Here is a 15562-nt window from a genome sequence, read left to right as displayed (position 1 = left end):
TCCATCCAGACACTCACAACACAGAATGTGGATTTGGACAAGTACCACGCCATTCAACACTCCACACTGCATTCATTCCAGTTTTGGGCAGGGCTGTCTCAGTCATTGTGTCAAACACCAGATACCAGACATCCACAACAAGAAGTGTCGATTCATCACACACTCCATTCACCAAGGTCCCGCCTACAGGTGTACCCACAACATACAGTCGTTGGGAAGGCTAGGAGTCAGGGCTTCCCGGGACTTCGGGAAGATCAAGGTAACAGGCGATGGAAGGCAAGAGGCCACAGGGGCCATCTTGTCTCCATCAGGAATCTACCGATTCCAATGACAGGGCCTGGGCATCCCAAAATGGAGGACGCTCAGGGCACCAGTCAATTCAGCACGGAGCTGCCACCGGCCCGTACCTTGCTCTGTGGGCCACACACAGGTGCCCCAAAACATACACTAGGGGCACAGGGTTGTACCCCCACCCATGGGTGCCATAAGGGTATCCCATGGGACTGTACACCAAAACAAAAGAGATAGCTGCACCGCCAGGAGTCCCACATCAACACCTGCGCGGAAAACATGACAGAACACATGATAAAAAAACAGTAAAGGACAAGGATACAGAGGCCCTGTCCCTATGATGCATTTTCAGCATCACAGTCGCTCCCCGCCCCCCAGACTGAGGTTAGGGTGCCTAATCTCCCACGGGATATCTCATCCGAGACGGTCAACATACCTTCTGGAAAGGCCATCTGCATTATGGTGACTCTTCCCTGGTCTATGCTCTATGGTGAAGTCTAGACCTTGCAGGCTAATGGACCACCTGAGCAGCTTCAGGTTTTCACCCTTCATCTGCATAACCCACTTCAGCGACTTATGATCGGTTTGGACCTTGAAGGTAGACCCGGAAATGTAGGGTCTAAACCACCTAAGGCTCCAAACTATACTAAAACATTCCTTTTCAACAGTAGCCCACCTAAGTTCCCTACCCTTAAGTTGTCTACTGATGAATATGATCGGATGTTCTCTTCCTTTGTCATCTAACCGGGACAAGACAGCTCCAATTCCGGTGTTGCAGGTGTCAGTTTGAAAGATAAAGGGCTTGCTGTAATCAGGCGCACACAACATGGGTGCTCTACACAGACTTTCTTTCAAGCCATCAAAGGCCCTCTGACAGTCTTGCCTCCAAATAACCTTCCTAGGCTGTTTGGGTGAAGTCAGAGCTGTCAGTGGTGCAGCTATGGTTCCATAGTCCGCCATGAAATTGCGATAATACCTAGTGAGGCCCAAAAAGGCTGTCACCTCGGTTTGAGTAGTGGGAGTCTCCCAGTCATGTACATCCTGTACTTTACTGGGGAGAGGTTGGATTTGACTCCCTCCTACCTCATGACCAAGATACGTGAATTTCCCCTGAGCTATCTAGCACTTGGTGACCTTGATAGTGAGGTTAGCCCTTTTCAAGGCCTGCAACACCTTATCCATATGTGTCAAATGCTCTTCCCAGGTGGAACTGTAGATGGCAATGTCGTCCAAGTAGGCCACACAAAAGGCTTCCAACCCACGGAGCGCATGATTGACCAATCTCTGGAAGGTGGCAGTGGCATTCTTCAACCCAAAGGGCATGACCCTGAACTGGTAGAGTCCCTCTGGGGTTGAGAACAGCGTCTTTTCCTTGGCATGGTCCGTCAGAGCTATTTGCCAATAGCCTGGGGTAAGGTCAAAGGTGCTCACAAATTTGGCAGCCCCTATGGTGTCCACGAGCTCATCAGCCTGGGGCAATGGGTGCACGTCAGTTTTGGTAACGGCATTGACTCCTCGGTAGTCCACACAGAACCTCCAATCCTTGGTACCTGCCTGGGAACTTGCCTTGGGGACAAGAACCACAGGACCAGGGACTGGTTGAGGGTTCAATAACACCCAGATCCAACATCTTGGCGACCTCAGCCTGGATGTGGTTCTTAACAGTATCTGACATACGGTAGTACCTGCTTTTGACAGGCACACTGTCACCAGTGTCAATTACGTGCCTAGACCACGGTGTAAGGCCTGGTGTCAGTGAAAACAGAGAGGCATACTGCCTGAGCAAAGCCCTGCAGGCCCTCTGCTGCTCTGTCGTCAGATCTGGAGAGAGATATACTCCCTCCACTGAGCCATCCTGAGGGTTGCTGTGCAGCAAATCAGGAAGGGGCTCACTCTCATCCTCTTCTTGCTCTGAAGCCAGCAAGAGACATGAGACTTCGGCTCGCCGGTGGAAAGGCTTGAGCATGTTAACATGGAATACCTGAGGGGCTACCCCAGGGACTCCCATGTCAACCAGATAATTGACCTCGCCCATCTTGGAGATTATCCTGAAGGGTCCAGTCCATTTATCTGCCAAAGCTCGAGGATTGGTAGGCTCCATCACAAGGACCTCTTGGCCAGGAGTCCAATCCACTTGCGATGGGATTTTTTTCTCTTCCAACCCGATTGTCAGGAAACATTTGATGGGACTCGCCAGGCTCTACCCGCCCATCAAGAGGCCACACCCTGTGTAGGACCTCAACATAGTTCTGGGTGCCCAGGCGCACAAACCATTTGAACCAATGGCGTCCGCGGACATCAGGCTGGTCACCATTAAGACGGCCTTGCTAGTCGGCCTCACCTCGGCTTGCAGAATCAGCGAAATCCAGGTGCTGGTCACCTCAGAGCCATATACTACCTTTCACAGGAATAAAGTAGTCCTGCGGACACACCCAGCATTCTTGCCCAAGGTGCCTTGCGCATTCCATCTGAACGAAGAGATAGTGCTACCTACGTTTTTTGATGAGCCCAAAGACAAGGCACAGAGAGTGCTGCACTGTCTTGATCTCAGGCATGCTCTGAAATTCTATTTGGACAGGACCAAGGGCTTCTGTTAGGCAGAATCCTGTGCAGTGCCCTTAGGGACCACTACAGACAATTAAGATTAACCTTTGGCACAAGCCTGTACTACTATGTTAAAGTGGTAGCAGTAGCGGAGCAGCCAGGCTTATCTCAAGAGTATATGAGCAGGAACAGAGATTACACAAAGGGACCACAATTACTGTGACTCAAACAAACACTGACTCAAGGTTTCAGGTAAAAAATAGAAGTACATTTATTTTTAAACCATCTGTTATAAAACACAACACTTCTTTTAAATTCAAAACCACACGTAAAATACACTACACACAACCAATTCACTTGGTATAGTATAACTCAAGGTAAGTACCCTATGGTTTAACCGACCGGTATTGTGAAACAAGAAATGTTACCGTGAATACATATGCGATCACTTTTTGACAGTAATGACAGTTCAGTCTTACTAAATAAACACGTATCCCCGGCAAGCACCTGAGATACCCAGAGAGAGTTGGGGGCAAAAATCATAGACAATACTTTTGTCAAGGAAAACAGAATCAGAGAACACTCATGGACAGAAATTCAAGAGTCAATAGGCCGGAGCCAGGGTCAAGTGGAACCGGGTTCCTGAAGTCAAGGATCACACAGTCGGACAGTTCATGATTCAACGTAGCCAGGAGTACTTAGATATTGTCAATGGTGGAAGCAAAAGTTATAAGAAGGAGGGAAGATGAGGACAAGCCTTTTAGTAGGAGAAAAAGGGATTCACCCGAATTCCTCAAGCAGAACACAGTACCTTATTCAATGAAGAAGCTGGTGCCACGGCAGTTGTTCCTGGTAGTTTCCTGCAGACCCACGGTTCCTGGAGCTTCGGCAAGAAGGACGTCGTCGAGAGGGGTCTGCGCCACACAGGGCTAAAGCCGGCAGCAGCGACGGTGAATAAAAGGTGCGCTCCTTAAAAACAAGAGAGGCTCTTCAGATGGCTATCCAGACCACTACAGCAGTGTGCAGCGATTTTGACCACAAAGAGGTTCCTCTGGCTGTAAAAGATGAGCTGGTTATCCCCACCAGGCTCAAGAGAAGAAGACTCCGGACTGGATCTTCTCTAGTCGTTGAAGGGTAGATAGCTCAGGACTGCAGCAGGGCTTCACCGGGACGGGATAGTTGCAGCAGCCGACTTCTTCTCCACTTCTCTTCGGTTCCTTGTAGTTCCAGTGGCGACTCTGACTTCCAAACCAAGAGTCCTGCCTTTTATGCGAAAATCCCCCATTCACACAGCCTGGCTGTCAATCACGAAGCAGGCAAAGTGCAACTTGGGTTTCCTAGGATACCCTGGGCAGGGTGTGACTACACCCCTCCCTCACATTCAGCCCACCTAGACACCCAGGCGCCTAGAGGAGGGCTTCTTGGCAGAAGCCCGCCAAAAGACAGTAAGCAAAGTAAAACACATGAAGGACTTTAACAAAAGGAAATGGGGAATAAACCCGACCGGAGCCAAAAGAAAAAGTATTTGGTCAAGCGGTTTAAGTTCGAGGCTAATATAATAGCCCACAGCAATACCATGTTTATATAGTATAATCGCGGTAGAAAGATTAGGGTAGATATCACTGCCACCAGCCAAGTCCAAATGTTAAAAGAGCGAAACAATGCTCTAGGAGGTACAGATACAAAGTTCTAAGAAGTAACCCTTTCCAATACACCATGTAAGATGGCGTGTACTGGATCTGTGGTTAAATGACTAAGTAAAGTTAATGGCAACTTTACCCTTTTCTGGGGGACAGTAGTCAGCCCCAGAAATGGAGTCGGTAGGAAGTCTAAAAGACAACCCTGTGTCATTGCACTGAAGGTGCTGTGTAACACACAAAAGAAGGGGGCTACTGAAGTGGTGTACTCCAGAGCCCACAATCACAAAAACAGATGAAATGCACATGGCAAAACATGGGTAAGAGTGGGGGAAAAGCTCACGCTCTTACCAAGTGAAAAAAATAAACTCCAGAAATCCAGCAAAGCTGCTGAGGGACTCACTAGGTAAGGGAAATTAGCCATTGAATGAGAATTCTCCCTAACAGCTTCCGCAAGTCAGACACGCTTTTTGTCACCTTCGGCGGATCAAGACCGGGGTATTGAGCCTCTATGGCCTCCATAGCCCGTTGGATGTCTCCGCCATCAAAGAAGCTTACGAGGGACAGCACAAGCCACTGCCGGCCAACACGCACGCCCACTCGGTCAGTGCCAAGGCAGCGGCCATCACTTTCCAGCAGCATGTCCCCTGGCAAGTCATAATCAGGGCGGCCACATGGACCACCCCTTCGGCTTTCTGCAAGCACTACTGTTTGGATGCTGGTTCTAGATCAGACCGGCTTTCGGACAGGCGGTTCTTAGAAACCTGTTTGCTTAAGGAGGGTCTCCTCTCCACCCTGGTGCTACAGCCAGTTGTAATCGCCCCTGCAGTAGAGAGGAAATGGGACGGGACGTAAGAGTAATTATAAGTTACTCACCGTAATGATTAACATACTCTTTCTTAGTCCTTAGTCCCCTTCCTCCATACATCCCACCATCCTCCCCCCTAATAAAACTAGTGTCATTAGGCAATGTTAATCTATTGTCGACATGTCTATGGGGACTGAGGTGTGGCGTCGGAGGGCGGAGTCAGGGCAGCGCATGCTCCCAGGGCCGCACCCCTGCGCGCCTCTACATTTAAAGGGGAAGAAGGTTTTTTCTCGTGAAAAAGGTTCTGTCTCCCGTCCCTTCGAAGGGCCGCCCACACCCATTCAGTATGGAGGAAAGGGGACTAAGGACTAAGGGTACGTTAGTCACTACGGTGAGTAACTTAAAATTAATCCACATAATAAAGTTAAGAGAGGGATGGGAAGGGAAACATGGGAAAAGGAATGGAAAAGGGCGATAAGGTAACGTTGCCAGCCAGAAACCCTGAGAAATCATTTGAGCCAACGACTAAAAATTTAGAACTACTGAGGGAAAATGGAAAGGCACTAAAAAATTCATATCTCTTTGCAATGAGGGGGTGGAAAACAAGAGAAAAGTAATTCAAATCATGACAAACCAAGTTGAAGAGCTAATAGGCAGGAAGATTTCCTCCTTGAATATAAGGGGGCTAAATATACCACAAAAATGGTTCATGATGACACAGGAATTTAAGAGATGTGGCCTCCAGGTCCCCATAGACCAAGAAACAAACTTCAAAGAGGGAGAGGAAAGAGCTCGCCAGGGGACAGGTATAAATAAAACGTTCTGGGCATCACAGCAAATGGAGAAATTGTGAATGGGTATCATTTTAAGGAACACGTTGAGGTTGATGGATTTAAAGGTTCAGAAAGCTTTGGTTAACAGATTGTTGATGATCAAGTGTTGTTACAAGAATGAGCAGTATACCATAGCTACTTGTTATGCCCCTAACCAAGGCCAACAGGAATTGGCAAAAAAAAGGGCCTTGAGAATTGTGATAGTTGGGGGCGCAGGGACATAGGATTCTAGGTGGGGATTTCCATCAAGTAATCTATCGAACCGAGACAGACTCACAGTGAAGGGGAGGAGAGATGATGATAGGGGTGACAGGACAAAGTCAACTTGGTCAGCTATTTGAAAAATACAGGTGAGTCGACACTTAAAACGGAGAAGGCTTACACATACTTCTCGCAGGTACATTCTAGGTACTCCAGAATAGATTTGGTTCTGTTCAATGACTCGCGGAAACACTGAAATAGTCGAGACTCGTGGTTAGATCATGACCTGGTGATGGCCTGCTTGGAACTTCTAATAGAGGAAAGAAGTGAGTTAGAGGAAAGAAGTGAGTTGGCAATTTAACCGTCTATTAATTAGAGATCCAATCTTTTGAAGTTCTATGGAAGAATAACATGGAAAGCTGGTTTGAACGAAACATGATGAAGGAGGTTGCCTCTTGAATCATTTGGGACGCAGGTGAGGCTGCATTTGGGGGATTACTGATAGCTGGGTGGTCAAAGGGAAAAGAAAGGGAGAGCCAGCTGAGTAAGAAAATAGAAGAGATGGAAATAGAATGGCATGCTCAAGAAGCTCTAAACCCAGACGTAGGGTCGCAGATAAGGGACAAGAGGGAGGAATTGAAAGAGTTACTGGTGGCGGAAGAACACTGCAAGCTATTGTTCCTTGGACAAACGTTCTATGAAAAAGGGGAAAAAGCAGACGTATTACTGTCCCGAAGGCTGAGAAAATACGAACGGGAAAGGAGAGTGGCAGAAATTAGAAACAAGCTTTTGGGGAGATAGCAGAGAACTTTGCAGACTATTATGAAAGGCTTTCTGCCATGTGGTCTCAAGTCTCAGAGTAAGCCATCAAAGAATACCCGAGTGCAATAAAACTCTCGAAAGTGAGAGATGATCATCTACTGAAAGAAGTTAGAAAGAAGAAGACGGGTAAGTCCCCAGGGACAGAATGTTTAGGCCTCTTGGCACCTATACTGACATAAGTATACAACTCAGTGCTGGTTGGGAATGGTGTCCCTCACTCATTTCTGGGCTCAATCATAACAGTTATTCCAAAAGAGGTTAAAGGCCAAAAGGGACTGCTCTGCTTACAGGCCAATTTCTTACTTATTACGTAATTTCTTACTTATTGTAAATGCAAAGATCCTGATCAAAGTACTAGCCACCAGGGCAGGCAATGTTTGTAAAACAATTCGTTTGGTACATTTTGCGAAGGAAAGGGAAGAATAACCAGTGGTTCTTTCACTGGATGCAGAGAAATCCTAGAAGGGGTATTGAAGATAATATGGATTTGGCACAACTGGCGGTTATGGGTAAAAGCTCTGTACTCAAACCTGCACGCGACTGTGAGAGTTAATGAAGTTACCTCCCGCAGATTTCAATTGGACAGAGGACCACGGCAGGGAAGCTCCCTCTCACTCCTGCTATTTGCTTCGAGAACAGAGGTCAGGTCCTAAAAATTTGCACAACCACCCAACCACCCAAATTGACAGGACGAATGGCATTTACCTTTCAGAAAATGAACACACACAAAACCAAGACATGATATTTTCTTCTAATAGTGTTTTTGAAAACGTTAAAGGTGTGCATGTTTTAAAAACCAAGAAGCAATACAAATGTTTTCCCTGGAACCTGTAGTAGCGAAATGGGACATTTCACCTTTAGTTCATTGGTATTTTTCATCAGGTTATATAGTGCAGCGGTGAAGTGTCTGGTCCAGAAAACTGGCGACTGAGGTTCGATCCTGAGGTTGGCTTTAATTCCTTAATTCAGAGACGACAAATGTTTATCGTTTTAGCTGGGGGGACTGAGTCCACCCTCTGAAGAAATGTGTTGGACTCCGTCCACCCGCGTGTACCCTCGACTTGAGCCCTGAGACCCTAACAAAAAGGATACGAGAAGTCAGAGAGATTAGCGGGTTCACGATAGTAAGGACTGTTCACAGACGATATCCTGCTCTTTATAACAAGACTGGTTATGTTTTTTTAGGGGTACTGGCGAAGGAAAAAAGATATGTATGGGGACCTGTCAGGATACAAAATAAATTTCAGCAAATCCCACCAGCTACTAGTAGGACCAGGCAGAGAAGAGATACAGGCTGGAGTAAAGGAATTGCCTATAAGATTTGTGATCAAGGGTTTAAATACCCAAGGGTACAAGGGATGCCAGGAAGTTATATGAACTGAACGTCTCACCACTATGGAAAAGCTTGAAGGTAGATTTGGGTAGATAGGGTCTTGAGAGGATAGCTCAGGTGCAACGTGCTCGCGTTGGAAGCAAGACAACACCGAGCACCACAGGTTCGATCCCCGGGTCCGCATTTAGAAACCTCTGGGTTTTAAGCGCGTTATAAATAACCCATAATATCATATATCAGATGGAGCATGCTTGGTCTAGGGTGGATGGGAAAGCATAACACTATTAAAATGAACATTCTACCATGGTAACTTTTCTCCTTTATAATGCTACCAGCGACTGTCCCGGGGAGCTTCCTAGAAGAAGTGAAAAAGGAACTCCAGACATTCCTCTGGGACCGTAAGAGGACTAGGATCCCATACAGTAGATGAGAGTTCATGAAAGAGCAAGGTGGCTTTGGGTCCCCAGACATAAGGCCCTATTATTTAGTGGCCCTTTTCAGAGTTGTATTCTTCCATCTAAGATCATCTAGGGACAGGAAGTGGGTTGAGTTGGAGAATACAACTATAAGTCCAGGAACTGTGGGAGAGTGGTTATAGGTCTCTAGAAATGGGCAGTTATGGGAAGTTTGGCAAGAAGCTAAGATTACAGATAAGCATGTTACTTGGCCATTCTTATTGAGCTCCCTGTGGGCCACGCCATTCTAGAAAGAGATTGTGAATCCATGGAGGTTCCAAGACTGTTTTGAGAGAGGCCTAGAAAAGAGGCGAATAAAACACAAAGGAGGGAAAAGGTTATGACTATACAGGGATGGGGACGAGGGGATGGGAAAAGGAAGTCTTGAAGAACTAGAAAGTTCTATGTTGTCATTACACGTTGAGACACCCTGGTGTGGAAAGCTTTTCGAAAAGCAGTAACATCCTCTTTTGCAAGGCACAGTCGAAGACCAAATGACCGCAATTTATTGTTTTAGCAGTAGATGGCAGAACACGATCAGTTTTACTTTTTTAGGCTGGGGGGGTTGTAGGGGGTCGGAGTTGAATGCTACTTCCTTCCTCAACTGAAATCCAACTGAGTGGATAAGTGACGTTCGCCACTAGAAGCTACCGAGTACAGGTGTTCAAATTGGAAGAATGCTTTCCTGTCTGGCTGGCGTTCTCACTGTGCGTTCAATAGATTTACCACGATTCGGCATTTAAGCTTCGCAGGGACCTCCTTAATTGCTTCTATTTTTATAGCACTGATTGTACTTTTCGTTTGAAAAAATTAGTCATTTAAATAATCTGCCCTCATCCCTCCTCTACTCGCCTATTGTATTTTAACATAACGTGACAACACAATAGAAGAAAAAAAAACCTCTTTATGTAGTATGTAGTTTTGACTTAGACGCTATTGATACAAAAATAACATTGCATTTAGTGAAGCTTGCGCATATTAATAAGCAGAGTGAATACGCAGATTAATATCCACAGTGAATGCATACATTGGCCCAGCAGTGTGGCGTGTATTGTTTAGCGAATGAATGCAAAGCTTGCTGAGCGCGCGAGTCCAGTGAGGATTACCCACAAGGATGTGGCCTTTCTTTTCCCACAGGTTTGGCTTTTTGACCGACGTCCAGAAGAAAAGCAAAACGGCGGCGACCACGGGGAACAACGCAGAAGGGTCCAGCAGTGAATTCACCGAACAGCCCGGCAGCTTCTGGCTCTCCGGCTTCTTTTTCCCTCAAGGTACAGCACACCGGGTCTCGCTGGTAAATAAATGCCGGAAGTCAAACGATTTACGTCAGCTCTCGAGCCTGACTTGTGACAAGGCCTCACTAGGAGGACATTTCGTGGTACAGCCGATACATTTCGCAGGAAGGCTCCCTCTTTGAGTGTAACAGCTCCACCCCACTCACCACGCCCATGTATTTATTTATTTATTCATTCATTCCATTTGTATCGCGCGCACTTGTGTATAGGCGTGTTATAAATGCCATATCATATCACATCACATACAGCCAGGAGGCATTGATGCTCTGTTGCAGGTACAAGTCAATTGGCCAGACTGTGAAATTCAGCCCTGTTGTCGTTATTTAACAGAGTAGGGCTAGCATAGGTATATTTACACAGCTTATTAAAGTTTCATTAACACAGTGGTCAAATCATAGGTCATGCAAGTTTATCATACAGTTCAGTGCAATAGTAGGAATGGGTCTGACGAGTCGGAGGGGTCAGTGGTGGATGGGGTTAGGAGAATAGCTGAGTCTTGAGCGCTTCACGAAAGATCCAGTAGGATTTCTCAGCTCTTGGGGTGTGGGGAAGGTCATTCCACAGTTAGGCAGCAGTGTTGGGGAAGCTAGAACCTCTGGCTTTGGATCTTTTTTCTTTAGGCACATTTAGACAGTCTGTGTAGGAGGCTCTGGTGGGCCTAGTGGAGTGAACCTTGTTGATTCTTAGTGCCAGGTATGGGGGAGCTGTATTCGGAAGGCGTTTGTGGGTAATGGAAAGTGTTTTGAAAGTGATGCACTCCTGAATGGGGCCAGTGTGCTTCTCTTCTGGTTTTTGGAGATGTGTTCTCTTTTCGGAATATTGAGGGATGCTCTGAGAGCGTTGTTTTGTATGTAAGTTTGTGGCTATTTCCAGCGGAGGTGCCTGTGAATAGGACATTGCAATAATCCGTTTTAGAGCCGATGATTGCATGGGCAAGGCCATTATTTTTGGAGAGGGAGGGTCGGGCGGCATTGAGGATCTTGGTGGCGTAGGCTGCTGAGCAGCCATGGCGCTTACTTGTCTAGTCATAGTCAGTGAGGCATCAAGATAGACTCCTACAGTCTTAACCGAAGTCGAGATGGGGATTGTGCAGTTGTGGATCTCGAAGGCAGTGTATTGGTTATTGAGGGCCTTGATGGCATTAGGAGTGCCAACAATCAGGATATCTATTTTGTCGCTGTTGAGAAAAAGGTGATTAGCTGCCATCCAAGCCTGAATTGTAGCATAGATCTTGTAGTTGGTGTAGGCTATGCCGAGGTAGACTAGGATGTTGAAGAGTGACCGGGTGAACATATTGTATAGGGTTGTGGCAATGCAGGATCCTTGATGTAAGACTGAGATTCTCCTCATCGGCTCACCTGCTCCCTCCTTTCCTATCGCTCTCTGGCTGGCCTCTCTTGGCCCTCTTCCTTCTCCCACCTGTGAGGCTACAGACCTTGGGGTCAACTTCGATTCCATACTCTCATTCTCTACTCACATCTCTGACTCCTCTAAGAAGTCAGACCACCAGCTGCACCTCCTCAGAGGTATTCTTCCTTTCCTCTCCTCACCCCAGAAGCTCACTGTCTCTAGAGCTCTGGTTCGCTCTAGTCTAGAATACTGCAATAGCCTCTTTCTAAATCTGCCTGCTTCTACTCTCCGCCCTCTGCAACTCATCCAGAACAGGACTGCGAGAGTCCATGGATCGTATCTCTCCAGGACTGAAATCTCTGCACTGGCTCCCAGTGTCTGCGAGGATTAAGTTCAAAACCCTCTGCATTGTCCACAAGGCCTTCTGGGGCCTGGGGCCTCAATACCTTCAACTCTGTCTTCCTAAATATCTTTGTTTTCGAGCTCTTCGCTCATCCACCTCCAAATCCCTCAGGGTCAGTCGCTTCTCCAACCAACGAGTTGGTGGTAGATCTCTTTTTTTCGGCTGGGGTCTCCCTCTGAAACAGCCTCCTTGCTTCCCTGAAACTTGAGGAGAACCATCTCCGGTTCCGGAAGCACCTCAAGACCTTCCTCTTTGCTTCTGCTTTCTCTCCTCCTCTCCCCTGCTGAACTCCAGACTGAAACTGCACTGGTCACCTGGCTACCCTCTGATCTCGGGCCCAGGTCCCCTCCGCCTCCAGCTTCTCACCTGCACTGCCTCCCATGCAACCCCTGCACTTGGGGGCTGTTTCTGTATCCCTACAGTCCCCACCAGCTCTTGACACTTGATGTCTGCACTTGCTACAAGCTGGCTGCACTTTTTACCTATTGTTTTTATTTATTTATTACTGTTGATCCTATGTACTGCACTGCCCCCTCCCCCTCGCATTTTTCCTCTGCCCCCTCCCCTGCACTTGTGCAATCTCAATGTCACCTGTCCTAGTAAGATCGTTGTCTCTGTCTTCCCTCTGTTTCCCCTCACTGGCCGTGTTGCGCCTTGAAACACTTGTGCATAGGCGCGTTATAAATGCCATAGCATATCCTATCATATCCTATCATATCATGTGCTCCGCAAGTGATGGGACATGGGACAGGGAGATGTGTTAACAGTCTCTGAGAAGACCATGATGACCCTTCCTTCAAGGAAGGAGGCGATCCATGCGGTAGCTGATGGGGAGAAGTTGGAATGGGTGGTGAGGTGGCGGCAGAGGATTTGGTGGGTGACCAAATCAAATGCAGCAGAAAGGTCCAAAAGAAGGAGCAGGCCAGAGTTACCCTCATCCCTAATCATATCAAGCTGATTGTTTAGGTCGAGGAGGACAGTTTCAGTGCCGTGCCTGGGGCGGAAGCCTGATTGTCTCATCCCTAGGATGTAGCAGGTAGGCTGCACGGTCCAGTATTTTTAGTAAAAAGGGGATGGTAGTGATTGGTCTGTAGTTGGAGTGAATGACTAGGTCTAGAGAGGTTTATTTTAGAAGGGGTAGGACCCAAGATTCTTTGAGGCTAGCTGGGACGGTGCTGTTAACGAAGGATGCGTTTATAAAGGCTGTGATGAGGGGGGCTAACATGTGAGCACAATCTTTGATGAGGAATGCAGGGCAGATATCACCTTTGCATTTGGAAGGTTTCAAGCTTTTGATCATTTGTAAACCTTCCCTTTCTGTGATGTCTCTGAAGAAAAACCGAGTGGGGGAGGAATGCAGCTGTGGCCTAAGTCTATGGGGTCATTTTTTAATTTAGCCCGTTTTGTACAGATTTTTGTGTTCAGGGTGTCAATTTTGCCTAAGAGTGCTGCTTGAATATCACGTTTCATCATTAACAGTCCTGATGGAATTTCTAGTAAACCAGTTGCAAGTGGTTTCTGCTGGATGCATTTTTCGATATACACAATAGGGTGACCAGGTTTTCAAAATAAAAACCTGGACTGGCCACAAACATAAAAATATAAATATCCTTGTTAATAGCAAAGGAGCTTTTGCTCTGATTGATATTACAGGCCATACTGTGTATTCATTTTCCAACTATTATCTGGCCCATTCAGGAATTGCATGGGGCTGGAACCAGAAAGGTGGGGGGTTTAAGCTGATACTAAGATGGAAGTGAACTGGCTTAAGTCGCAGGGCAAAATTCGGAAACTATTATGGTGTTTATTTTGTCTGTAATGGTTGCCAATTGTGAATATTTAATCATATTCCCTGCTTCGAGCTGGGATTGTACCAGTGGTCACCCTCAATTTCCCCAAAACTGGGTCAGGGTATTTACATTTTTAAAACTTTCAGTTTGGGGGAGAGGGATGGGGCAGAGGGCCCAATTCTGGGAAAGTCCAGGCACAAATGTTCTTCTCATTTGCCTTTCAGGTGCTTTACCAACTCTCATTACTGGTCTTCTCTTGGCTTTGCGCTTTCACAATGTTCAAAAAAGGCTTTTTCCTTATTTTCATTCCGTTCATAAATACAAATCACTTTCTCTCCACTCGTGCAGTATTTGCATCTATTGTGCATAGCTTTTCTTTGATCCGGTATTTCATATTTTTTTGAGTACTTGCCAACTTTCTCGATACTAAATAATGTCCATCTGGTCTCCAGAACCAATCACTATGTGCATTCATTTGTTCAGCAACTTCCTTGGCCCTTATTAAGCCCCCGGAGCACCCCGGTCTGAGTGCTCTCTCCCTGTCACTCACTGGTATACAGCAGCTCCTCCAGGTGCTTGCGTGTTCCTCTTTTGCTTTTGCTCTCTCCCCTCTCTCACATCGGGAGCACCGGCAAGCCGCGCTTGCCACTTCTGGGTGTTTCTGCTTCCTTCTGCAGTGTAGTGGAGATTTGTGTCCCCCAGCTCCAGCTGGGGACATAGGGCTCAGAGCTCTGCAGGGCTCTTGACTCTCTCGCAGCTCTCTCCAGTCTCGGCATACTTCCTGCTTTCCTTCAGCCACCAGTGTCCTTTTCACAGGCTCCTCCTCTCCAGTCTGCCTCACAGCGCCCTGGCTTCCCAGGCGGTCTCTCTCCTGCATGTGGGTCCTCCTTTTTATATGCACCTGTAGCCTCTTAAGGGGTTGCAGGTGCAAGTAATTTGCCTGACTACAATTACCTCTATCACTGGGGCATGCCTGACCTTTAGAATGGTGTTCTACAGTCCTCTTCCTCGTCCCAGTACCAAATGGTATTCAGAGGTGGAAGTATGCATTACTCCTAGTTGCCTCTTCCTCGTCCCAGTCTTAAAGGGACCTGCATGGGATACAGTTGGAGTGTGTAAAAGAGGGGAAGAGTGGTAATTACCTATGAAGGTTGGGGGAGAGTAGGATGGATTTTGACAGTTTCTAGATTTAATCAGAAGGGGTAAATGTGGGTTTAGTCTATCCGCATTAGGAGATGTTCTCCTTCTTGTTTTCTTCCTTGTCCCTCTATAGGGATAATTCCTGTGGGGTCCATTTTTCCAGGAGTAAACGGTGTGGGGCGTTGACAATACCCTATGAAGGCTTCCTGGACGGAAGGCTCATCGTGGAATGGAAATGGAAATGGGTGTAACTGTGTCTCACCGAAAGACATCCTCCCTCCACTCCCTAAATCTCCTCCACCCAAGTGATCTCCCTCTCATATCCACCCCCAGGGTCGGGACCCAAAAGCGATGGACCTTCCCTGGCCGCCTGAGCAGAGGATTCTGGGGAGAAAGAAGTGAGAATGCTTTCAGGTTTCTCATATACCCTTCTCATATAAAAAAAAAAGAAAAAGGCCTCCTGTACAAGGCACAGAGGTTGCTGGTTTCTCTGGGTATGGTTCTGGTTGAAATTCTGCTGGATTTTATGACCAATTCCAGACAGAAGAGGTGAGAACAAAAGGTTCTGTTTGCCAGGGTTTAAATGGTGAAAAAGGGGATCGGCCTGAATTGACTTCCTGCAGTAGAGATGGAAAATTGGGGAAGTCAGTACCAGTAATA

General features: G+C 47.0%; 1 protein-coding gene across 1 annotated transcript in view; it reads left to right on the top strand.

The window, feature by feature from the left end:
• DNAH14 (dynein axonemal heavy chain 14) overlaps positions 1-15562 on the top strand; it is a 2000441-nt gene that overhangs the window by 1864383 nt on the left and 120496 nt on the right. The window contains exon 84 of the mRNA XM_069608705.1: positions 10062-10195. Coding sequence (XP_069464806.1) covers positions 10062-10195 — 134 coding nt within the window. The remainder of the gene's footprint in view (positions 1-10061; positions 10196-15562) is intronic.

Source organism: Ambystoma mexicanum, chromosome 4q, assembly GCF_040938575.1.
Source record: "Ambystoma mexicanum isolate Mex_15411 chromosome 4q, UKY_AmexF1_1, whole genome shotgun sequence".
NCBI lineage: Eukaryota > Metazoa > Chordata > Amphibia > Caudata > Ambystomatidae > Ambystoma > Ambystoma mexicanum.
Note: the sequence above shows the minus strand (reverse complement) of the source record. Positions and strands in the feature narration are given on the sequence as shown.